General features: G+C 37.2%; 1 protein-coding gene across 1 annotated transcript in view; it reads left to right on the forward strand.

The window, feature by feature from the left end:
• ARHGAP15 (Rho GTPase activating protein 15) overlaps positions 1-25077 on the forward strand; it is a 418305-nt gene that overhangs the window by 314769 nt on the left and 78459 nt on the right. Inside the window, exon 12 of the mRNA XM_029910511.1 lies at positions 23859-23993. Within this exon, the coding sequence (XP_029766371.1) occupies positions 23859-23993 (135 nt within the window). The remainder of the gene's footprint in view (positions 1-23858; positions 23994-25077) is intronic.

A 25077-nucleotide genomic window follows, 5' to 3' on the forward strand; every position in this document is an offset into this window, starting at 1 on the left:
GCAATTCATATCATGTATGACGCAATACCAGCTTCAGATTGCATCATTCATTGTTTTGCCTAAAAAGCAAGTACTGTCCAAACCCAGTCATAGATTTATTCATAGATCCAGTCAAAGATGTATTTTAGTCATTCCTGGTTTAAATTGAGATCCCTTCCCTTTATAACTCACTTATCCTCCGCCATTCCCAAGTCAAGGGTCGTATATACTGACCCAATAGCATATCTTGAAAACTAGAGCCAATCAACAATTTTAAGCATCATTTTCGTTCTCAGTGACCCAGAATTAGTAAAGTTTGACTACATTTATTTCAGAAGCATTTTGGCTGTAGAGCAGTGTAACCTTGGGAGCCCTGCCGCTGCTACCCCAGAGTGGCAGGGCTCCAGCGGGGATTTAAAGGGCCCGGGGCTTCGGGGAGCCATAGGGGCCAGAGCCTCTGGCCCTTTAAATCCGAGCCCGACTGCCGGAGCTCCGGCAGTGATTTAAAGGGCCCAGGGCTCCCCGCAGTGGGTGGAGCCCTGGGCCCTTTAAATCAGCGCCGGAGAAGCCAGTCCAGTCTGGCACGGCGTACCGGCTTTTGCCAGTACGCCGAACGGGACCGTACCGGCTTACTTTCACCTCTGCCTGATTCCTTGCACAGCCTGCCTCCCTGCACCTAGAAACCTAGTTCCCTCCATGGCCAAACCCTCTGACTATCCTTCACTCTAGCTTTCTGTAAGCTACCTCCACTATCCATACTTTCCCCCACTCAGCATTCCACAGGCTGGGTATACTACAGCACAGGGAATCACAGTCTTTAGTGAAGCTGTAAGCTGTACCTCTGAGGTACCTGTTGTTGAAACTTCCCCTTTCTTTGTATCCCTCCTTGCCTCCTTGTTGATGGTAGTGGCCAGGGCCTAATGAGGAAACCATGTTCAGGGGTAAACTTGTATTGAAAGCTGCCTGAGAAGCAGACTGTGAAATTCCTCTGCAGCAGCAGCATCTTCATCTGGTGAAATGCAAGGTAAATTAGGCAAGCATATGGTATGGGTGTAGCCAGGAAGCAGGGATGGAGGACTAGTGAGTCAGGGATGTAACAGTGGAGAACAGAGGCAGCTAGCAGAGTTTGACATCTTCAGAGTCTTTTCTTTTGGGAGGTAAACTACATTATGGCAAATAAGTGGATAATTCATTTTGTGTTTAAGTTAAACATTTTAAAAGTGTTTAAAGTTTTGAGTTTGTGATAACTGTGGACCTCCCCAAAAAATGAGATTCTCAGGGAACTTTTGCCATAAAGGAATCAATTTTAAATGTTTCCTCTGCAAATACTAGCAAATATTTTACCAAAGAAATATTGTGGAAAATTCAGCGGTCCTCGGAGGAGTTATTTTGTTACATCTGGAGATTAAATTCAATAGCAAAGTGTGAAATAGTGGGATTTTAGCCCAGTTTAAGTTCAAATTCAAAGGAATCTTGTGTATGGAGTCACTAATGCTGCCTCCAGGGTGTGTGTGTGTGTGTGTGTGTGAGAGAGAGAGAGAGAGAGAGATGCACTTCTATGCACATATTTGGCTGTCACACTGGAAAATGATTAACACAGTAAATGTGGGGTGTCATTTTTTTGTAGTGGAGAATGTGGGCCAGAAGAACTGAACTGTAACCACTAAATATTTGCTTAAAATAATTTTAACCATCTGGACTCTTTTTTCCCTCCTCTCCTTTTGAGATGAGGGTGGGAAGGGAATGTTTTAGTAAAGACTGATTTGCAGTTGCAGAATGAATTTGGTTAATTTGGTTACCACCACCGTTTATATGAATGTTACAAATAGTCTGTAAGGTCTGAAGTTTTAAGGAACAAGCAGATTTTGCTCTGTTAAGCTTCAAAAGCTGGAAATGTACCTAGAAAAGACAATAAAATTGCTCCCAATGGAATAAATACTTTGCTTATTGTTCCTCTTGACAGTAACACTGATGTATGCTACTAAAGGAAGAACTGAAGAGTGGTAGGGTAGATGCCTCTGCTAGGCAAAATTTTCCACTTTAGTGCTGGAGTCAGGTTCCCTAGTTGTAGGGTAGTGAGAATGACATGCTTAAATTCCATGAGGACACAACACCTGCTGGCCATTTCATACAGCCGTGTTATTGTGCGTTCTTTATGGCGCCTTCTGAATACAGCTCAGCCAAAAAAAAAAATGGATACATGTTGGAAGAAACTCGAGAGTAACTTGCAAACATGTATATCTTGAAGATAGCACGTTTCTAGCCTTATCAAAGTTTATGTTTCAGGGAGGTGGTCCCTGAGAACGTAGTTCTTGACTAGAGTGAGAAGAGAGGTCTCTTGTTAAAAGTCGGGCTCAATATATGAGTCCTTGCTTCTCTAACGCTAAAAAGAGTGAGTTTTTACTTTAATGTTTGTGCTGTTTAGGAACATTTTGTTTTTAAAATTCAGAGGCCAGTGACTGGTTTTCTGGTTAAAAGTTTTCCTAATGTCAAAGGTAGTTAGTAAATGTAGATGTTCTTAAACTTTCTCCAACTTACCTTAGCATATTAAATGAATATTGTATTGGTTTTGCTATAAATAAATGTTATGAGGTTTTAATAATACTTAAGAATACCAAATTTGTACAGTTTTCTTTGTACATTAATGAGGTACTAGCAATCACAAACAGGAGAAAAAAAATCTATGAAAAAATAGATAACGTATTGTAACATCCACATTTTAGTAGCTCATGGAGAGACCTTTCTTCTGGTTTATCATATATGGCAGCACTGGTTATATCCAATCTATTGTACATTAGGAACAATTTAGTATCACTTCATTTAAAATATGCAAGCTTTCCACTGAGAGCAAAATGTGTAGCCACAAGGTAAAAGTAAATATATATATATATATATATAAATCTCATCATTAAAAAAAAAAAAGCCTCTAAAGTTACCATTAACCATTATGTCAGGTAACAAATATCTTCTCAATGTAACTCCAGACATTAAATCTGTCAAGAGGCATGCAGTAAAATAAATGTCTGGGATACCTTCATAAACAAAAATCTTATTTCCATAATTCATACAGCTGGCTGGCATTTATTGGCACGTCAGGTGCAATGGGGACATTTCAGGAACATTAACATGTACAGCATCATTTGTCAACAAAGCAACAATGTAAGCAAATCGTTCAGAACTCATACAGATTTACAGCTTTCTCTGCCAGCTGCTAATTACGGTGTGCTCTGCCTATTTGGTATGGTCTTTTTTATTGGAAAATGACAAAGAGGTTATGGTATCCCAGTTTGGAATATAGATGTGGCTTTCAGTAATAATATGAGTGGTAACATGACCATACAGCTTAGAATTTTGATCTAGTTTCACAAGTCTTATAATTGATCAGTTTTGATTGATGAAGAACAAAGTGGTATTTAGTTACTGATGTAAGTAACCTCTACAAACAAAGAAGTAATAAAATATCATAGAGCATAGAGAAGTATTCTTTTTAAATGTTTTTTCTATTGAACATGACAGAGAATATTCACTTCTCACAGAAAATCTGATCCGTCGATTGAGCAATTTTTACAATATTGTATACATTACAATTGACAAATATATTCTGAACAATGGTGAAGCCCACTCGGTGAATAATAAAGATTAAAAACTACAGCATTAAAAACAATATGAAGATACTGAGACAAGCTGACAAAAGCCAAGCCTGTCAGATGTAGGGACCAAGATGTAAGTGTTGAATCTTTGCCTTCATCGATCATTATTTAAAAACATTTGTGTGTGTGTGTGTGTATTTATATATATACACTTGCATTTTATATATATATATATATAAAAAAAACAGGGCAAGTTAATGATGGAAAATCAGCTTTACTTAGCAATTTCAGGCTTTGCTCAGTTTGCATTTCAATTTTAGAAAAATAACATTAATAGAGGCCTGTACTTCTAATTGATAAATGAAATATGCACTCACAATTATAGTACCTGATATTCAACCAAAGGTAAAAGGATTCCATTAGCTAAATACATGTTTAGAAACATAAAATCTGTATACAATTCTATTTCTTAATTTCAGTGCATGAACAGTAACTACTATTGAAGTTAAGATCTTGACCATTTAATTTTTTAAAGAAAAAAATATAATTAGACCACATTATGGATTAATCCCTTGCCAGTTTTCATTTTTTAAATCAAAGTAATTTTAGACTTTGGAACCACATAATGTTATGTAAAGTATGTTTTTGCCAACCTTATTAAAATCTTTAAGGGCCATATTTTCTATAGGCTTCCAAAAATGCTCCCACAAAAATGTGTGGGTGCATCCATCTGTGCACATGGATTGGATAGTTAGGAGCATAATTACCTGATTTTGTATGTGTAAATGTAGGTGTTTGAGTACAAGTAAAGTGAACCATACATTTTGCAGTGCATTTTTAATGTGCATTCAAAATGTTCCACTATAACTTGAAAATAGCTTGAAAATTAGATTTCCCAATTTTACATCCTTTGCAACTTTGCTTAAGTATGAGAATAATCTCTCTAATATACCTGAAATAGCTCTTTGGGGTAGGTGCCAGCTTTCTGTTCTATGCTTGTACAGTGTCTAACACAAAGGGGTCCTGGTCCTTGGGGCTCCTAGCGCAACAATATTATGATTGTAATTATAATTATTACTGCATAAAAATAATAGTAATTTAAGTTGGTCTGATGTATCAGTATCAGTGGGGCGTACCACAGAACACAGTGGTTCAGGCGTCATCTCAGGCACTGTATGAGTCTTGCCGTGATACTTTCCATGTAATAAACCCCATTGGCTCCAATTCCAGAGGAGATTATTTGCCTGTTCTGCTAACTGATGTGGCTGAATTAGTGCATTAGGTTTGTAAAAAGGGGCTCTTAATAAAGATGTGTGCACGAATCCATAATCACCTGCAAATAAAAGTAGTCATTCCTTGTAAGTCAATTTACTCTTCTCTAAAGATACAATATAGACTAGATTCCTACTCTGGAAGACTGAAAAGCTTGACATCAGGCTCCACAAAATGATGAATTCCCTACCATGTAAAGGAACAGTGTTGTATATTTCAGAGAATCATGGTGACTTCTCAAAACCCCTTCTACCGAAAAGGCATTGGAAGAGCAGCCCCGTCATCCAGAAATCCCCAGCTGCCCTAAATTAGACCACAGAGCCGTCCAGCACAGCATTGACACCAGGCTCAGAGAGCCACTAACAACTCTTATGTACACTCCTTTCTCAGCTGTGCCCACTGCTGCTTGGGCACAGTGCAGGAACTGCGCTCATAATCTTGTGTGGGTTTACTGTTGAATTCCTCACATTGAAATACATGGGCAGAATTAAATATCAAATAAGTAGAGTTCAGTCCAGCAATTCTTTCACTTTCAAGGTCCCTTTAAATGGAATGGGAAGTCTACATGAGGAACAACAGCAGAATTGGGCCCATAGAGTTATGTTTATTTAATTTCTGCCATGTATTTCAGCGTGGAGGTGGGCTGGGGGTTTCAATACCAAAACCCACAGCAATTAATTACACCATAGGACAGTAAAAATATATACTCAGCAACTGAGTTTTAAAACCTTTAGTAACGTCTTGCAAAACCACTATAGATGTAGTATACAGTACAGCAATTTACACGGATCTCTCTGCTATTGTAACGGAGTCATCCTATGGTACCAAAAGCCTTACTAAAATATATTAAAATTAGACTTTATATTGCAATTTTTGGATGCTCAACTTTATTTAATTTTGGTGGGTTTTTATTCTTTTCTCTTTGTTCATTTGTTGGTTTATTTGAAGGGGAAGAGCTTGTTCGCTATCCCTTGATCTTATATGGTTACTTTTCTTCTTGCCCCATTTATATTCACTTGCCTAATAATAAGAGGCATTATCTTATATCCATATTTAATTTTATTATGTCACCACTATTACAAGAAAATGATGTTCTTTTCAAACACTTTAATGCATTTAGTATTTCACTAGTCATCAGTTAAACCATTTTTTCTCTTTATTGGATCTGAATTATAAATCAAGTAGTCTTTGTATAGGATACTGTATATGAATGTACAGTATATCATTATGATGTATCCTATAATAATGTATCTTAGACATGAAAACTAAAGATGGTGGTTTAAAGTGCTGAGGGAGAGAAAAAATTGGAAACATCTGTTAGTCAGAACTAGAGAAGACTTTTCATTAAAGTTTGTCATGTGTGTTTGATAGAAAGACCACACAGGGCCATATTCTGCTCTCATTTACATCCATCCATGATAATGGGTCATGGCTCATTATTTCTATCTTGAATGGAAAAGTCACTGTTGATAAAGATACTAAAAAGCCAGCTTAGCACTGTGTGTCTGGCATAACAACAGCGCTTCTGGAAACCTGAATCCTGGAATGGAGTTGGGATTCACACTTTTTGGGTAAGCAGAGACTGAATGCATTATAAAAGTGACACGCTTAGTCCCTGGAATGATGCTAACAGGTATATTACACATACTATGATTCCTGCTGGCATATCCATGTGGGGGGACTGGTACAGGTTTTGGAGAAAATCGCTCCACTTAGTACAAAGGGGTCAAAGTGTTGGAAATCAAAAGAAATAAGCCAGTGTTTAAGTGATTGGAGTGAAAATTCCCATTACCTACTACCACGGAGTTGGGAGGCACACAAAACAGATTTCCTTATCCAGCGTACTGTGGCAAAGATGGGAGAGATCTGTCTCAATGACAGTCACATACAAACATCATTAGAAACATTGAAAGCAATTTGTTTTAACGTGACTGTACTGAAACACATTAAAGTGGCAAAATTACGTAAGAAACTGCACCTTAAATGATCTAGGTATAATTTTATCAACAAGAGGCATTTTGTATACACACAGAGAGAGCACTTTTCCTAGGGCCTGTCTATATTACGAAATTGGTAGTTGTGTAGCTACACAGACGTAGCTGCATCAGTGTAACTGTCCGATTGCAGACATGCTGATAATGTAGCTTTTCCCAGTGTGAAACAGTCCTGTTGAGACACTTACATACCCTTGCATATATATAGTGCCTATTGCAAGGGTGTTTTATTTATATATATATATTTATATATATATATAAAAGCTAAAAAGGTAAGTAAGTACAGATCTCATGAGAAGCATCCATGATGCTAGCTATCCTTTCATGGGTGTGTGTGTCCTTACTTCATCTTTATACCAACTTGTAAAGTAAAGCTGGTTGGGCCCACAGTGAAATAAATTCTGATTGGGTTGCAGAACTACAGCAAGCAGTTCCTCAAGGGGGTCCACCTGTGGTACAGACCCACCAGACCCCTTCCAGCATGAATTATGGTTAAAAGCCAGTATCTGGCCTGGAACATGCAGTCTTTACACATTCCCTTCTGTTACAGAGCTGTCTCTAAGACCTATTGTATGCATGATAATGTCCAACATTATACAATCAAATATATCAATCACAGGGGCCAAAGTGATTTACCTTTGAGTCAATGGAAAACAGAATATTGCTTATTGATTTTGTTTAGTCTGTTGTTATTGTCGATGGAGTACAAGCTGATACAAATAGAATGAATCAACTACAAGCTGACTGTGTGCCTCAGTGAGTCATGTGAAGTAGGTTTCTGATATCCTTTATCTTCATGCACAGCCAGTGAGACAAGAGTGCTACTGTCTTCTGCTGGCGCAGGGAGTTACCTCGGGCTATGCTGGAAAATGCTTTTTTCTTATTTTTAGACCTGAATCAGTCCATGCCACTAAATGTATTCTTGTGAATACAGATACCACTTTGTTGTAGTACTCATGGGAAGGCAATAGTGGAACCTGTTTGGATGCAGCTGCAGACCACCTGTAGAGAAAGTCAAATTAGGGAGAGACCCCACTGTTCTCTGCATTAATGCTTTCTGTATTGTTGTTTCTCCCCTTCCCCCACCCCATCTCCTCTTCTATGTATCTTTCTCAACTGGGGCGTTAGGGAGCACATTTTAAGGCCTTCTGTCCCTTTAAGGCATGTAGTGATTGAAAGAACTCTAGGATTTGAAAGACTTTAAAAACTCCCCAGTCACAAATGAATGATGTTGATGCAGAGAATCTTAAAACTGTTAAAATGAGTTTTCATCATGGCTTTCTTGCAGTTTTTGTTTATTTGGTGAACTTTGAGCATCTGCACTTAAAAAACACATTTAAATCTATCCAAAGTGATTGCATTTTAAAGGGATCTGCCTTTAATGGAAAAGTGGTTGTCAAGAACCAAAGCCCATCTTGCTGCAGTTGTTTCATCATCTCTAAAAGGAAAAAAAAAAAACCTCATCAAACAAAAGAATGTAGAGCTGCTCTAAATTAAATGACTACACACTCTTTTCATATGAAAATGAATGAACATGTAAATATGAACTAACTGAACTTAATGACACTGGACTATCCTTTAAATATGAACTGGTCTGAGTTTAGGGCGGATGGATAGCTAGACAGATAGACTGATCTGGGGGCTTTATGAGCCCTTGTGTGTAAGAGATAGTTGAAGTTTGTGTTGTATTATTTTCTGAGTCTGATCTGACTCAGACTCACAACATTCAATAAACTAAGCTTTTCACTGTTTACCAAACTGCAATGTTATCATGCAAAATGATGCACCATTCTACCTTTTGTCATTTAGAAGGTGGCAGACCTGAAAATATCATTGGAATATATTTTGTCACCCCCTTTGTTATATCGGGAGTCCAAATGTAGCATTATTCATTGCTGTCCTGGGTAAAGCATGAAGTGGTCCCTCGTTATGAATTTCTTTGGTATCAGCATTCATTGCAATGGTGCTGATGATACTGAATTTAATTGATACTAATGTGCAGGGTCATGTGTACTTTCCTCGAAGTTTCTGTGTAACTTTTCACTGATTGAAATTAGACTGAAGTGTTGCTGTGTACACTGCAAGTTAATGGTGACAACGTTGAGCCAGCTTCGAAGCTCAGATGCATGGCACGCATCCCAAGAAATCTGCTACGATGCTCCCACATACATCTATGCATATTTTTATGGTACAAGAGACATAAGGTGTGGAAAAGGAGCAGTCTCTCTAAGGGGGATGCAGCAACCCTATCTGCCAGTCATCCTGCCTCTGCTGTTCTATTCCTTTTACAGCCATTCTTCCTTTCCGGTATCTGTATCTTTTATTAAATTCTTTAGGAAGGTGAAGAACAAAAGATTAATGAACTAATTTGCCTAGTTCTTTGATTGTTGTGGAAATGCCTCATGTCTGATTTAGGTAGGGATGTACTTACTGATGAATGGCCATCTTATATACTAAATTTTTTAGTGCATGACCAACTTGTTCACTGAGCCCTTTTTGCAAATCAGTAGTGAAATTAACCATCTGATTTAAGGGCCTAATGCTGCTTTTTTTTGGTACATGGAACTCTCGTTGGAGTCAAGGGGAGTTTTGTTTGTACATTGGAGGCAGGATGAGGGAAGTAAGTACTCTACATGACAGTACATTCATAAGACATTTTTTTAAGGACAGAATGGGTACTAGTAAATTATTTTATGTGGCTACTGGAAAGGTGTTTTGACAATACACACCTGAATTAATAACTGTTTATAGAAATGTAATGCATGATAATCAATGTCCTTGAACATTCTGCTCATTCTTCTAGGTGACTTTTAAAAATTATTAGTTTCACTTGATTAAATCTGTTTTTACCATAAAATTGTCTAGATATTAAACATAAGAGTGCTTTAAAAACAACAGATTATTAATTACATGAATCAATCAAATACAATACCATATAGGTACAATAACAAAGTCAAAGTTAAAACCACAAAATATTAACAAAGCCCCAAAATCTAACTATTTTGTATTGTATGCTGTTTTAATGACTGTGATTTAAAAATATGCATAATTCCAAAGAGATTGCATGTTTCACATAAAAATTGCTATGATATAAAATATATATTTCCTTAAAATGTACTTGTTATATCAAAAGGACTGTGAAGTATTAGCCTTTTAATACATATTTATCTGTTTGTACAGATGATTATTTTTTCATTTTAATTGCTCACATTTCCTGTTCTGATCTTAAGGTTTTATAGTAGGCAAGCCGTGACACAAAGAAAAAAGATTTTATTTGTTTGTTAACAGTCTTCAGAAGTCCTAATTTGGCCAATGTGTTCTGCTGCAAAGTCTTGGAATGTTGTCTTGCAGTTTCAACAGTGATCTTATTTGGCTTCCCAGAAACTATGGTGCCTGGAGGATGCTATGAGAACAAGGACTGCCTTGTTAACAAGTAGAAAACTCTCAAAAACAAGATAGAATCCTGATATAAATCATAATTTAGATGCACAGAGCTATGTTCACAACCACACTAACGTAATTCATTTACTTCTAGTTATTACTTATCTCCACCAGAACTACTAAGTTCAGGAATGCAGCTGCCTTGTGCCTTGTGACTCCTGGGGTTATGGAAGAATGACATCACTAAATTTAAGCACATTACCATGCTGACATAGTGGCACCTTGTTTTCCCTTCCGCAGATAGAGCTAGGATTGTGTTCTACCCCCCGTTCTTCCAAAGAATACCTTTTTTCCCCCTTTCAAGCAGCTGCTATATGAAGGGTTGCAAATGTCACTTCAACTAATGATGAATGATGCTTGACCTCTGGACCTGTTACTCTGAATTTTATGCAATGCTAAATTAATATGAAAGATCTCAACTAGAAAGACTTTAGCTATTATGCATGCAGCAGAAATTATATCATGTTAACCACTCTGCATTTTTTTTCTGACCATGGTAAAATGTAGAGCTGTGCTAAGATTTTAATGTGTATTTCCACTCAAGATTAATATCTTTTAGTTCTAAAAATATTTTTGGAAAGCAAATCGGTTTGTTACAAACATTGTCAAAAGGGCAGCTAGCCCACATGTCTTTGTTGTTTGTGTTTGAATATAATTAATTATGTAAAGCAATAGTTAGTGAGAGCTTAACAATTAGTAGAATCTGTCAAGTAGTCACATGGAAATTACTAACTAATTGAACTACTGGTCTTTTATTGTTTCAGGAAGCAGCATTGAGTGTCATTCTTTTTATCTCATAACTTTGTTGTTATCACACATCTCATTTTTTAAGAAAGGTATGCTTCATAGTAGACTAATACATAAATAACCCTGCTGGTAATTTCACAGTGTGCAAAAGTGTTTGAAATAAAAACACCTGTTTTAATTAGTATTCAGATTTGCTCAGTTAAAAATGATAATTCTGTTCCAGTTATAAGACATTTTAAAGCTTTGAATTTCCATCTGTATCTTATATTATGATGTTCCAGGATTGTTGTGAGTTAATTATGTTAACTTAGGAAACATTGCTTGCATTTAGAATGAAAAACTTCAGCTTGAATAGACAGAAAAGCAGATGCTATCTTTCTTGTCAATTGCTTTGTTGTGTGCGGCCTTGAAACTTTTCATATAATTTTGTATCCAAAAGGAAGTATGAATTTTTGAATGTCACTATAAGCTGCCCAATATTTTAATATATCTCTTGGGGGAACAGGGTGTGTGGGCACCCGTGTATCTCTAGGTATATCTATACACTAAAGGTATGAAAAAATTCTACTTTATACTTAAATTGTCAAGTTATGCTCATCTGTTCTCAAAATTAATTTTAGGAGAAACAGCTAGTAAAATGTGTCCAAAGTTTTTGAATAGTCTCACCCTTCTGGGTTTTTTTCATCATGCCAGGAATTATAATTGCAGCAAGAGGAACTAAAATATTAGGGGTTTAACTAAAGTTCACAATGGGGAAGAACTGTGTAAACCAGAAATATGGATGCAAACATACACAGCTAAAGCAGCATGGATGAACATGCAGTTCCTGTCTTAGAACATGATGAACATTTCCATATGTGTAAAGGTTGGGGGGAAAGGCATGACTTTAACAACTACTCCCAACTACACAAAGGGCCATGTCTCCTATTTTCACATGAAACTATGAGGAATGTGTAGAAAACTGAAGGAAAATTGTTCATGCGGCATTAATCATCTTCATTTCATTGGGCTAGTTCTTTGCCAAAGAAGAACTTGTGACAAAGTTCCTCCTCTATCTTGGTGGGTCCTGCGCTTATTGGCGAATTTTCTTGCCTCAGAGATTCACCATGTGGGTTGGGGAACAGCCCAGAGACCTTCCCCTCTGGAAGAACCCACAGTCCAGGTCAATTGGGAGGTTTGGGGGGAACCCGGGCCCACCCTCTACTCCGGGTTCCAGCCCAGGGCCCTGTGGACTGCAGCTGTCTATAGTGCCTCCTGTAACAGCTGCATGACAGCTACAACTCCCTGGGCTACTTCCCCATGGCCTCCTCCAAACACCTTCCTTATTCTCACCACAGGACCTTTCTCCTGGTGTCTGATAACGCTTGTGCTCCTCAGTCCTCCAGCAGCACACCCTCTCACTCTCAGCTCCTTGCGCCTCTTGCTCCCAGCTCCTCACACTCACACCACAAACTGAAGTGAGCTCCTTTTTAAAACCCAGGTGCTCTGATTAGCCCGCCTTAATTAATTCTAGAAGCTTCTTCTTAATTGGCTCCAGGTGTCCTAATTAGCCTGCCTGCCTTAACTGGTTCTAGCAGGTTCCTGATTACTCTAGTACGGCCCCTGCTCTGGTCACTCAGGGAACAGAAAACTACTCATCCAGTGACCAGTATATTTGCCCTCTACCAGACTCCTGTACCCCACTGGTCTGGGTCTGTCACAAACTGTAAAACTTATTGATGTACTTACATGTGCCCCTCATGTAGTTTATTTCCATGTAAGGTTAAATAAGCAAGGGTGCACACAGAATAACACATGGTGTTTTGGCAGGGTAAGCAGAGCCATGTTTTCAAGCATGCCATGCCATCTTTGTCCTGTCTACCCCAACTCAACCTTTTTGCTATTAAGCATGACCCAAGCAAATCATGCCACAGAGTTTTGTGGGGGAAGAGGTACAAAGATTCTTCATGTGTAATTTCTTCCTCCACATTTCCTATAGACACATCTATATGTGAATACAAATTTGGTTCTTAAGGCACGGTTTTCTTATTTTTAAGAGCTCAATATTCATTTAACATGGGTAGGTGCCATTAAAAAGTCAACATTTGCAAGCAATTAGTCTACATTAATATCTGAATATGCCACTTCACCTTATGGCTAGATCAAGAAATAACTATGGCATGCCTGACATCAGAATGTGATAACTGCAGGCAAATGTTATTTTTTTTAAATGATAACCACTGCAGCACCACATTTATGTCCATGATCATACAAAGAACTACATGCATCTATTTCAGTTTTAGACCCTCAGCTGCTAGAAATCAATGTAGCTCCAATGAAGTTGGTGGAACTATGCCAATTTACACCTGCTGAGCATCTGATCAGCTGAGTAGGGTTATTTGACTCTCACATTGCTTATGAGTATTTGAGTGTGTGAAGGCTTAGCCATTGAATTATACATAGTAATAAATTATTAAAGTGAAAGACTCATTTTGAAAACTTTTACACTGTTCTGTAACTTTAAAACATATATTTTAAAGATAAACTTTGAAAATCAATAACATCAGTGAGGAACAGACCCTTTTCACATTAAAGAAACAGAGCAATTCAAGATGATAATTATGATAATTAGACTTCATTATTAATATTAGAAAACCTACCAACGCATGTGAACAGGATATTTTTTCATGACGTTATAAAGTCTTCCCCCTTGAAAGTTTTATTTTATGCATGTAAAATGATCATCTCATGTCCTGATTCAGTTAAGTTTAAGCACATATCAAACTTTAAATATGTAGGTAGTCCGATTCAAGTCAAGCCTTAGCTGCAAGCAAGCGAAACAATTTTTTGTTATACGAAGCATGTAAAATAAGTTAAGTGGTGGGGGTTATTTGTTTACTTTAAATAAATGAAAAGTTTTCCAAAACAGAGTGGACCAAATATTCACCTGTATCCTTCATAAAAAGAAAGGTGATGGGAAGTTGGTAACTCAGGAGACTGATAATGGGTAGAAGATCCTGTTCCCTCTAAGTCACCAGTTATGGGGTTTCTCTTCACCCAAAAGTTTTACCATTTATACCCATATAGTTATACTGGTATAGTCAAACCAGTATATCTCTCTGTGCGGACATTCTTATTCTGAAATAAAAATGGCCTTTTTCAGTATAGTTTATATCCCACATAAAGTAACCGGAAAAAGCCACTCTTATTCCAGCCACTCTGGAATAAGTGTGTCTACACAGGGGGCTACAGCGATATATTTATAGCTATTTAAATTAATACCGTAGTATATACCAGTATAACTTTCCATATAGACAAGCCCTAAATCTAGCCCAGGACAGTAGCAAGTGAACACTGTTGCTATCTGGTTGCTGATAAGTGGCCCATCTGACATGAGTTTAGTAGGTTCAGTCAAGTTCCTAGCTCTATGTAGCATAACTGAAAAGAATTGTTACCTTAGGTGGCATTTTCAAAAAAAGATGTCAAGTGTTGAGTGTGGGGGGAGGAAGACTGACCTATTTTTTATTTCAAAAGAGGACCTTCCAGAACAGGTTTGAAGCACGTTGATGAGGAAGAATAGGGAAATTTCTATTACATGGATAAAGAGACTTTGGTTTCCTGGGCAGTCTGATCTGCATTTTTCAAGAGTACTCAATTCCCTACAAATAAATCAGTTAAATAATATAAAAAGAAAAGGTCAGGTATAAGTGTTATAAACAGCCAATTAAAATAATGAAGGGAATTTCCTTTTAGTTTGAGTAACTTGAATAAAGTGCTTAAAATGACCTCTTCCAAACCAGAGGACAGGACAAAGAAAAAAATAAGCCTTATTCATAAGTTAGAGTGCAAATCCCATGGTTGATTAGCGATATGGTCTGTTTGAAATAGTTACAGTTTCAGACTTCCTCTTCTACAATCAGCGGGTGGAGACCAACATAATCCAATTAATTGTAATTCCCTTTTGTGGCACTGGTAAAGTGGTGAATGATACTGTAAGTCCATTGAAGTCTTATCTTTGGTCAGATAATCCAAATGGATTCACATTATGAAACTAGTAACAGCTCTTTATAAAGTTCTGATGAACAAAATTGTTTTGGGCTTTACTGAACAAAAGATAAATTCTATACAAAATAAAAGGTTCTGTCCTTGACTTTTGTACATGGAATATACAAATACCTGACTACTGTGTCAGAACACCTCTTTCTGTTGGCTTGTGTCATAAATCAATTTCGTAAAGCTCACATATATGAAGCTGTGTTCCTGACTTTCTGCAAACCTGGGTCTGAATCCTGCAAAGGCTTACTCATACAAATAATCCTTACTCCTGTGAGAAGCCCCAGGTAAATCAATGGAACTACTCATGTGAGTTAAATTTTGTAGGATCAAGCTCCTAATTTTATTTTCTCCTAATAACTTAAAGTAAACCAATGATCCATATGTAAAATATTCTATGCACCAATACGTATGTGAGGTGTTTCTTTAAAGTACTGTAGCTGGAAAAGAGGAATTGCTTAACTTTAATTCAAGTATCTATCTGTCACGAGTTTGTTGATCATCCATTACCCATGGAAGAAGTTATAATGATCTTTACTGTTTTGTTAATGACCTCCTTTGATTATCAAAACTCATTAATTAAGGAATAAACAGATTGTTTCTGGAATCAGGAAGGAATTTCCTCCCCAGGCCTAATCCTAGTAATATAATTGACTATGTGCACCAAGTAGCTTATGGTTTGGATATTTGTTTGTTTTTTGTCTTCCTATGAAACATTAGAGATTAACAACATCTAGAGATAGAATATTGGACTTAATGGGCAAGTGTTTTGATCCAGTATCGCACATCTTGTGTTTCTTGATTCCTTTAAGTATGTGTGACCCCTAGTTATGACAGGATAGTTATAACAGACCTGTTTTCACATCTAGCCTATTGAAGTTGCTTGTGGAATGAATAAATGTAACATAATTTTTGTGGGAAAACAGTAAACCATTTGTTGAGTTTAAATCTTAGCAATGTAGCTAGAAAAAATTATTTTGCCTTTTTTTCTTTAATCAAATTATTACAATTTAATCCCAAGAATTTTTTACCCTTTGGGGTACATTATGTGTGAGGTAATTTATAACCCTTGGATCACAAGCAGACAGTGAATTACATTTTGAATAAGTCTGCCAAATATTGCAAAACATTGTGTATAGATTTTTAGGCTATAAATGGCCTTTGACAAGCTGGAAATAGAAGCAGTGAAAAGGGGAAGGAATTAAAGAACTATATGTCAGAATCCAAAAAAACTCTGCTTTAATAGTATAATCCATTTAAAAATCACACAGAATATGGAGATTTTTTTAAGCATGGAGTTGAACAAAGAGACACTGTCTCACCCTCAATCTTCACTTCCTCTTTGTACAAGATCTCAAAAAACTTTCAGTAAGGACAATGTAGAGTATTTGAGCCACCTCTGATTTGTGATAGCATTGTCATCTATGCTGAAGTACCTAAAGAAATTATTAAAGACCTGAACATAAAAGGGTGAGAGTATGAACTCTAAATTTATATCACAGTTGTGTCTACTGCACAATTACAGAAACCAAAAAGATGGCAATGGATTGGAAGCTGGAAAGGGGGATATTTACCCTGGCTAATTTATACTATACTAAATCAGAATGATCAGGTGAAGAGAAGAAATAAAGCTGTACAGAAAGCCTTCAGATGGTAACATATATAATGAAAAGCAAGCTCCCTATATAAGAAATAATTTGACACCTGTATCCTAGAATCCAGGATGTATGGAGTACTGTTGTTAGCATTTACCAAGAAAATTGAATGAAATCAAATAGCTGAGATTTAGGAATAAGGAATACATATGTTTGGTGCAGAATAATGGAGACAATTGGGAGAACAAACAAAAAGAGCAAAGCAACAAAGCAACTGTGAAATTAAAGTTGCTATGTCACAAAAAGAAATGTCCACTTGCAAGAAGACATTTTCTTCCCAGCTGCATGAGAACAAATATAATCATTTCTCATGCCTCTTATTTGTGTGGGCTATATAAAGTCTGTGATCCAGGGTCTGCCTTACATCTGAGCTTTGTTTAATGCAGGGAAGGGTTATAGTCATCAGGATTCTGTAATCTGGTATGTGCTGGCCCTGGCATAAGTACAGCAGCCTCATAGCTATGCTAACTTATACCATTGGGGTATATTCTCCAAGACAGCAGTTCTCAACCTGTTGTCCGTGGACCCCAAGGGTGCTGCAGTGGTGCTGGAGTGGAAGCAAGAATCTGACCCTGTAGGCTTAGTATACTCAGGTTATAGAGCTAACAGACTGGATATAGGTTATTATGTCTCATCCTACTTGTGGTTAATTTATAGTAGTATGTTTTATGATAATTCTTAAGATATTTTAATTGTATTTTTGAGGACAAATATTTGATGACATATAAAACCACTATTCTTCCAGTATATAATAGTTGATTCAGTTTATTTTTCTGATTTTCGAAGTATTTGTAAATGTAATGCAATTTATTACTGTAATTATTATTTCAAATCATTAGTGGTTGTGCTGCAACAAATAGCACCAGCATCTAACCCTTAAAATGGTATTTGGAGAGAAGGACAGAGAAGAATATGGTAATGATAAAGCTTGTTTTTGCATACCAATTTCAGTCTTCATTTAGTGTGTCTGTATATTTTTATGCTTCCAGTTATTTACAGAAACTGATAAAGTGGTAACATATTTGATGTAGTGGAATCACCAGCTGACCATGTCTCAAAACTTTTGAACTACTTTTAATGTTTTCATGGTGTACTATTTCTGAGCTGCTTGTAATTTTTTTGGCTATATTGGATCTCTGTCCTCAGAAACAATGAACAGTTCATCCCCGTGTGACTCCATGGACTTCTGTGAAGTTACTCTGAGGATGAATATGGTCCAGTGTGTCCAAGTATAGAAATCCTATTTCTTTCTGGCACACATTATGATTTAAGTTAGCAGCACTGGGTTGTTCCAACTTGCCCTCAGGTCAGTGAATTGTCATTTCAGAGAACTGGAATAAACAACACCATTAACACACTTTAAAAATGTTTTGCTTTTTAGTTACAGTTGCTCAGTAATTTGCACCTAAGCACCATGATAATGGGCATACTAGTAATACATAGATACATACGTAAGTTATTTGCTTGTCCTTTTATCCATATATCATCTATTTACGTCAAATGCTGTAAAGTAAAGGCTTCAATCTTCCATTAAGAGGCCCTTCTTTTGAACTGGTGGAGACTTACACAGTAGGGTAGTAAATGCTGTTTTTGTTTTACTGATTGGATCCATGAAGATCTGTCAACAATAAAGTTTGGTGAATTAAGCAAAAAGCTATTTATGAATATTTTACATCCTTCCTGCGGCCCTGTGGGCACCCAGGGCGGAAACTATATACATGAACATATTACCAATAAAACCCAGTGATTCACTTCACTGGTATTTCCCACTTCTTTTATCAGCTTGAAAGGTCCTGGAAGAGAAAGATAAGATAGGACTGTGCAAATCTAGACAATAGGCCACTTTGAGCCTAGAGAGGGGGAGAGGAGAGAGAATCATGCAGGTTGGACAGAAGTGTCACAAAGGAGGAGAGGACTTTGTCGGTCTGCATGGGATGGGTGTTCCATACAGTGTGTTCTAAGGTTCAGTGTTAGTTCAGATGAATGTCTGAACTTTTGGATGCTTATTTAAATTGAAACTCCAAAGCTTTTGATATTTCCTATCACTACTTTAAAATACGTCATCACTTTAAAAAGGCAGACAGCTGGTTGCTTCCTTATTCCTGACAGCGTTGATGAGATTCCATCATTACAGGGCTTTTACCAAAGGCAGCTTCATCTTTGATTGGGCAAGTTTTTGTCATTTTTAACATGTGTTTATGTTGTCAATCAAGCTAAAACAAATTAAAATAAAACAAGCCTCCTACCAATCCTGAGGATGTTCAGACCCAATGTGAAAAGGAATAGCAGGGCCTTGCACCTAGTCCATGGTTAGGTGATACAGCATTGCTTTGTGGTCAGGGATCTCATGCAGCTTACCCCAGACTAAGCTGTCCTGTGTAGATCCTTTGTTATGCTGCTGTTGAGTGAGTGATCAGAGAAGTGTCTCCAAAAGAACCTGTCCACACAAAAATGGTGGAAAGGGTATTAAGGGGGAGGCTATTTGATGGAAGAACTGTCCTTTCTCCCCTTCCCCGTTGCCATGGGAAAGGGCTTTATTTTGTCTTGGGGCTCCATTTTGGAGTTCTCAGCTGGCAGATATCTATTGGGTCATGTTGGCCCACAGTTTCCCCGGCTTTTAGTCAGCTGGGGAGGAACCCACAAACGACATGGAATGGGTAAGGCATTTCACTTCCTCAGCATCCAGAAAAGGGAGGGACTGTGGGCCTTTGTAAATGTGACAGTGCAAGGCTTTCCCTGAGGGGAAATGGTAAAAATAATATAAGTATTTAATATCAAAAGGAGTCATTTCAAGATGACAAGCTGTAGTGTCCTTCTTTTGAGAAGATATTTTTGAAAACAGCTTTGAACACGAGCTGAAGTTCTGCTCTTGTTCTTTCTTTACGTACAGAATAATTCCAGTTATCCAATTTCCAGATATCCGAAAATCCTAGTTATTTGAATCTACAGTGTGTCCTCCATGTAGCCCTATGTTAATTAATAGCACTTCCAGTTATCCAAGTGCCAGTTGTCCGAAAGTTTCAGATTTCCCCCAGGCCAGTCAGATAAACGGTAATGTACTGTATCGGTGTTGGTGGTGTTGGTGGTTGTTTTGTTGTTTTGGTATTTTGTTTCCCACAAAAATAAACAAATGGCCATTTTGAATGCCCCCAATTAGCCTAATAAAAAGAGATGCTATCTTGGAAATGGTTTGGAATAAGATTTTCCAGCTCCCGAGGAACCTCTGTCCACACTCCAACACACCTTTCTCAGTATTCCATTGCTGCAGTGTAGAACAATGATCCCCAATGCACCATGAGAAACCGACCTGACCCCTAACTGTGAGACATTAATTTTCTCCCATTCTGTCTCTGTTCCTCCCCTTTGTCCCTGTCACTTCCCACCGCCATCTTATGTATTTGTCCTTGATCCTTTCTTCTTACCTCTCTTTAGTTTCTTTCTCCTTAACTTGTTCCTTTCCCCTTCTACCCATTGTTCTATTCCCCATTCTTCTCCATGTTTTCTCTTGGTCTTTTTGTCCTCCACTTTTCTCCCCCACTCTCTCCTATCTCAACCAATTCCAGGTCTCCTGTTTTAAAATTGTGATCCATACTCCTTTCCCTTCTGCTTTAACACATAACAGATCACCAGTCAGCAGGGGGCATGGAACTATTGCACTGATTAGACTAAATGAGGTGAATTCATTGGCATAAGACCCTCATGAAGGGTACACATACACTATGGGCTAGATTCTGATATCTGTATTCACATTGGACAGTCCCTTACTCTGGGAGTGATCCCAGTGAAATGAATGGGACAATTGCAGAATGAACTACAGCCTAATGTGGCCCTTTGGGATTTACTGGCAATGTGGCATGACAGCAAGATATGCCCAGTAAAATGGTCTTAAAAAAAAGGATGCTTCACAAAATAAAGAACACTTGAGAGGAGGGCTCAAAGGATCACTACTCTTTTCCAGAGACAGATCCGTAGGCAAGATAGTACATCCTCTAAAGGAATCTGATCCTCTTTAAAACTTAGGTCTTGGTACAGTCCTGGTTATTTTGTTTAATTTTTTAATTGATCTTTCCATGGATTATTTTATTCCTTTTTGAGGAGGAGACTCTTATGGTGCACATCAGCCACCCACACGTGAACACATATTTGTTTGCACTGGAACTAGTACAAGAAAAAAAATTAAATGATATACTACTGAAAAAGTTGATTTAAAAATAATAACGAAATCGTTAAAGCCCACACTCCCTTCATGAATGTAAAACAAATGTAATATTTTTTCCCCGTAAGAGTCTTGGTGGGGCCCCTCTAACTTTCTTCTTTTCACTTTGTCACTTCTCATTCTTAGCATTCTATTAGCATAATATGTTTGTGAGGCTTCTTAGATGTGATTATGTCCGTATCTGAGATAAAATGATATCATCCGGCAATTAGTGGGGAAATAATCAAATGCTTTTTAAAAGCAGCAATTTTAGGGCCTGATCCTATGAGGTGTTAAGCATCCTCCACTCCCAAAGAAATCAGTTACTAGATTTATGTACTCTGGATCCAAATCTTTACTTAGGCAAAACACTCACTGACTCCACTAGGAATTGTGTTTGAGTAAACTCTATAAGATCAGGCCCTTTGTTTAAATTGAAATGCATTTGAAATGTATATAGCTTCTGAATATCACCATCTCACAGTATGTGAGTGACTCCAACCAGTAGGAACAGAATTAAAATGTTACATAGAATGGACTGGTATTTTCTTTTTAATTTGTTTTTTACTGTGTAATATTTTTACTTGACATTTGTCCCTTCTAGCAAACATTTTTTTAAAAAAAATCTCTTATTGCTAGAGGGTAAAGTGACACCCTTTGCTTTCAAGAGGATACATTCCTAACACGTTTCCTTGAGGAGCTGGAAATGGTGCAAAAATCTGGGAAGATAAGTCTCTGTAAAGCCTTAGAAGCAGAGGATTTCACATTAGACATTTTAAGACAAATGCATGGTAAAAACAAAGGTTTTTTTTAAGGTTTCTACTTAAAGTTCTGTGCCAGAGCTACAGTACTTATACATTTTCTAAATGTGTTTTAAGCAATAAGTTGTACAACATTTTTAGAACATGTGTTAAGCTATTTCTCTAAGAATGAAGCTCTTAACAAAACATAAGCACTCTGCATGAGATCTTAGCAGCAAAGTGCTTAAAAGATAAAGTAAGAATTGGTACCATGGGAAGAACACCAGCTGTAGAGCACACAGGTCCATTATGAGAAGTATGGTAGTGGGTAGGGAGAAAATGATTTAATCAGGAGTAAAACCAATTTTATTATAAGGACACGCAGGGGGTGTGGCACCATAGTGAGAGGGACATTTCAAAATATCTGACAGATTTCAACAATGTGAAAACCCACCCTGTTCTTTAAAGTGACAGTAAACCCCATTAGGTCTCTTTTTTTGATGCTATTGTGAACAGTTGACTGTTTAAAGCTGGCCTGCTAAGACGCTGTCGATCTATTTCAATAGTGTGTGACAAAATAAAAGGCTAATTGTTGAAATACGATCAATCAAATATGATCTTGTGGTCTAACCAAGGTCCCTTCTGCTAATTCATTTCAGATCAAATCATTATTTTTATGGTCTAGGTAAGAATTTGAATTTAAAAAAAAAAGAGAAAAAACCCATGTGATAAGCACAAGTTCACTGTTTCAACTTCATTGACACATATTACTATAAATTGAGGCATGGGTGCATTAACTTATTTATTTGCGGACACCTTCTGAGTCCAATATTTCATAAAACATTTATTAGCATTTATAGAGAAACACAAAGAAATGTGCATCCTGAAGTTGAACTTCTTCCCAAAAGCAAATTCTCTATAGAGAAAAACCACCAGAAGAACTGAAATTAATGGTGTCCAGGTTTTTCCATTATTTTGTATAAAGAATGGAATGATAAAAATGATGTTAAAGTTGGGTAAACAGGATGGACTTGAGTCCAACTGAACTGCTAAACACCCAATTTCAATGAGCTTTGGTATAGCTTGCCAGGATTATGTTGTTTTGATTTTGTTTCATCGTTTTCATGGTTGTCTCTAGATTTGCACAAAGACTAAAACTTGTCTAAAAGTTAAAGTCACACTACACATTTTAAAAGCCAAATCCATTTTTGGGATAGCAGAATTTCCAGAGAGTATGTATCCTTTTAATTGTAAGGGGTATTTACACTTTCACAGAGTTTTATATGTATTATGATTCAGTTGTTTATTGTGTTCTAACAACACCAGACTTTTATAACAAGAAGACAAAAATAGAATAATAATCACCCAATCTTGCTTTGTTTTTATTAGAAACTTTATTTTAGCATTTAGTTTCTTTTATATTTAAATTCCTCAGCTCAGTCAAGCTTCAAAAGAAAACATTTTTGTTGTTTGCAAAAACAGTTTTGTAAGCACTTGTGGTTTGTCTTTAGTGTGTTATCATTTTTGACAGCTTTGCATAGCCTAGGTAGGCCAACAGGGGTCTGTCTAATATTGTTGCTGGGCAAATCTTCTTCCCAGAGATGAAAACCAAACAAAATATTTTTTGAAGCAGTAAGAAGGAATTAATATCCTTTCTCTCGCAGTACTCTATTCCTTGCTGACATTGCATTCAGGCAAAAAAGGAGAAAAGTGTTACCCATTATTCCCTTGTACATAGCAAGGCTAACACATGTAAAGCAATAACTCATTTTCTATTGCCATGTTTAGCATATGTCTCCTGTTGGCTCAGCAAGGCCTTTAGGCCGGTCCCTTGAGCCGGCCATCATTGGCAACTCTTAGCCCCTCGGCCTCAAAACCAAATAGCTTTGAATCATGTTGAGCTGTGATGCTAATTTTCATACTGAAGCATTATGGGAATAAATGTATCTGACATACTGTGTCAATGGTACTGTCTCTTTGTGTCTCTTGTTTTTTGTCAGCTGCATTCCTACAGATGGTATTCCATTCAGAATGTGCTCTTCCTACCAAAAAAACACACACACGCACACACACACATGCACAGCACCAAACCTCTAGGTGCAGAAGGCTGTTAACGGTTGCTGATGATAGTAGGCAAACATTAACATAATAATTAGTGTCTTGTAATTGTTTCATTAAAACCAGTTGTTCCATTTCTCCTCGTGTTTTCCCAGAAGAGAAGCTGAATTTGGACGACAGCCAGTGGGAGGACATCCACGTTGTCACCGGAGCACTCAAGATGTTTTTCAGAGAGCTGCCTGAGCCACTGTTCCCATACTGCTTCTTTGAACAGTTTTTGGAGGCAATAAGTAAGTACATCACATACAGTAGCAGCTAGTGAAATAGCCTATCAGTTAAAAATAATCAACCAAAAAACAAAAACAAAAAGGAAGTACAGAGGCATCTCTGACATGATTTACCTTCCATTAACCCTGATCCTGTCTTTTTATTGGTTTTGATTGTCTTTTATATCTTAAAACATTTTATTATCAAACTGGAAAAATTACTATATTGTCTGTGTGCAAATTTTAAATATGCAATTTATCTTAAGCGGGTAAGAGAGATTGAGGAAAAGAATAAAATGCTTCTATTTTGTCTCATTTCACTGGAGACATTCTAGACTGATAATTTGTGTACCTCCAACCACAATACTTTAGTGCAGGACTAATATTTGTGAATTACAAGAGCATCTACTCATGTTTTGAGGGGAAAGTTCAGCAGTATGTATCCAGAATGAGATGCATAACTCAGGCTGCACAAGGTTGCATACTGTGTCTTACAGTGACCATAGGTATAATGCAACAATATTTGTGATATTTTCTTTTTCATACCTATTATTAATTTTGTTTAAAAAATTACTGCAAGCGGAACCAGTATTTTCAAAACACAAAGCAACGTCTGGTACATATAGCTCAGGGTTTTATGCTACCAACACTTCTCTAAATTTAATATCTTAGGGTTCACTTTGTAGACTGTGACAGCTTGGGGGGAAAAATTGCCTGCCAAACAATCTGAGTTTGGGCTTTTTTTTCTCTCTCTCTCTCTTTTCTTCCCCTTTAAAAAAAGCTTGCAAGCCTAACAGGAGCTTAAATAAAGCCCAATAAAGAAAAATCTCCAGGAAAAACAATACAGCACTTAGGGATCTGTTCTCCGAATGACGCTCACGCATAACTGCCATTACCGTTAATGAGAGTTGTGCGCGCGCGCACATCAGTCAGAGAATATGGAAACCTTAATGTGCTGTTTAATTTGATTTTATGTTCATAAGAGTGTTTAGGTTCAACTAAAGCTCTTCATGACTAGCATCAGATATAATGAAGTTGAATAAATCTCTCAAGATCCTTCTCTTCCCCTCTCGGCTACTTAAAGATATCCTGTAGTTAAATACACAAT

This window comes from Terrapene carolina, unplaced genomic scaffold (assembly GCF_002925995.2).
Source record: "Terrapene carolina triunguis isolate 2854851 unplaced genomic scaffold, T_m_triunguis-2.0 Scaffold62, whole genome shotgun sequence".
NCBI classification, from domain to species: Eukaryota; Metazoa; Chordata; order Testudines; family Emydidae; genus Terrapene; species Terrapene triunguis.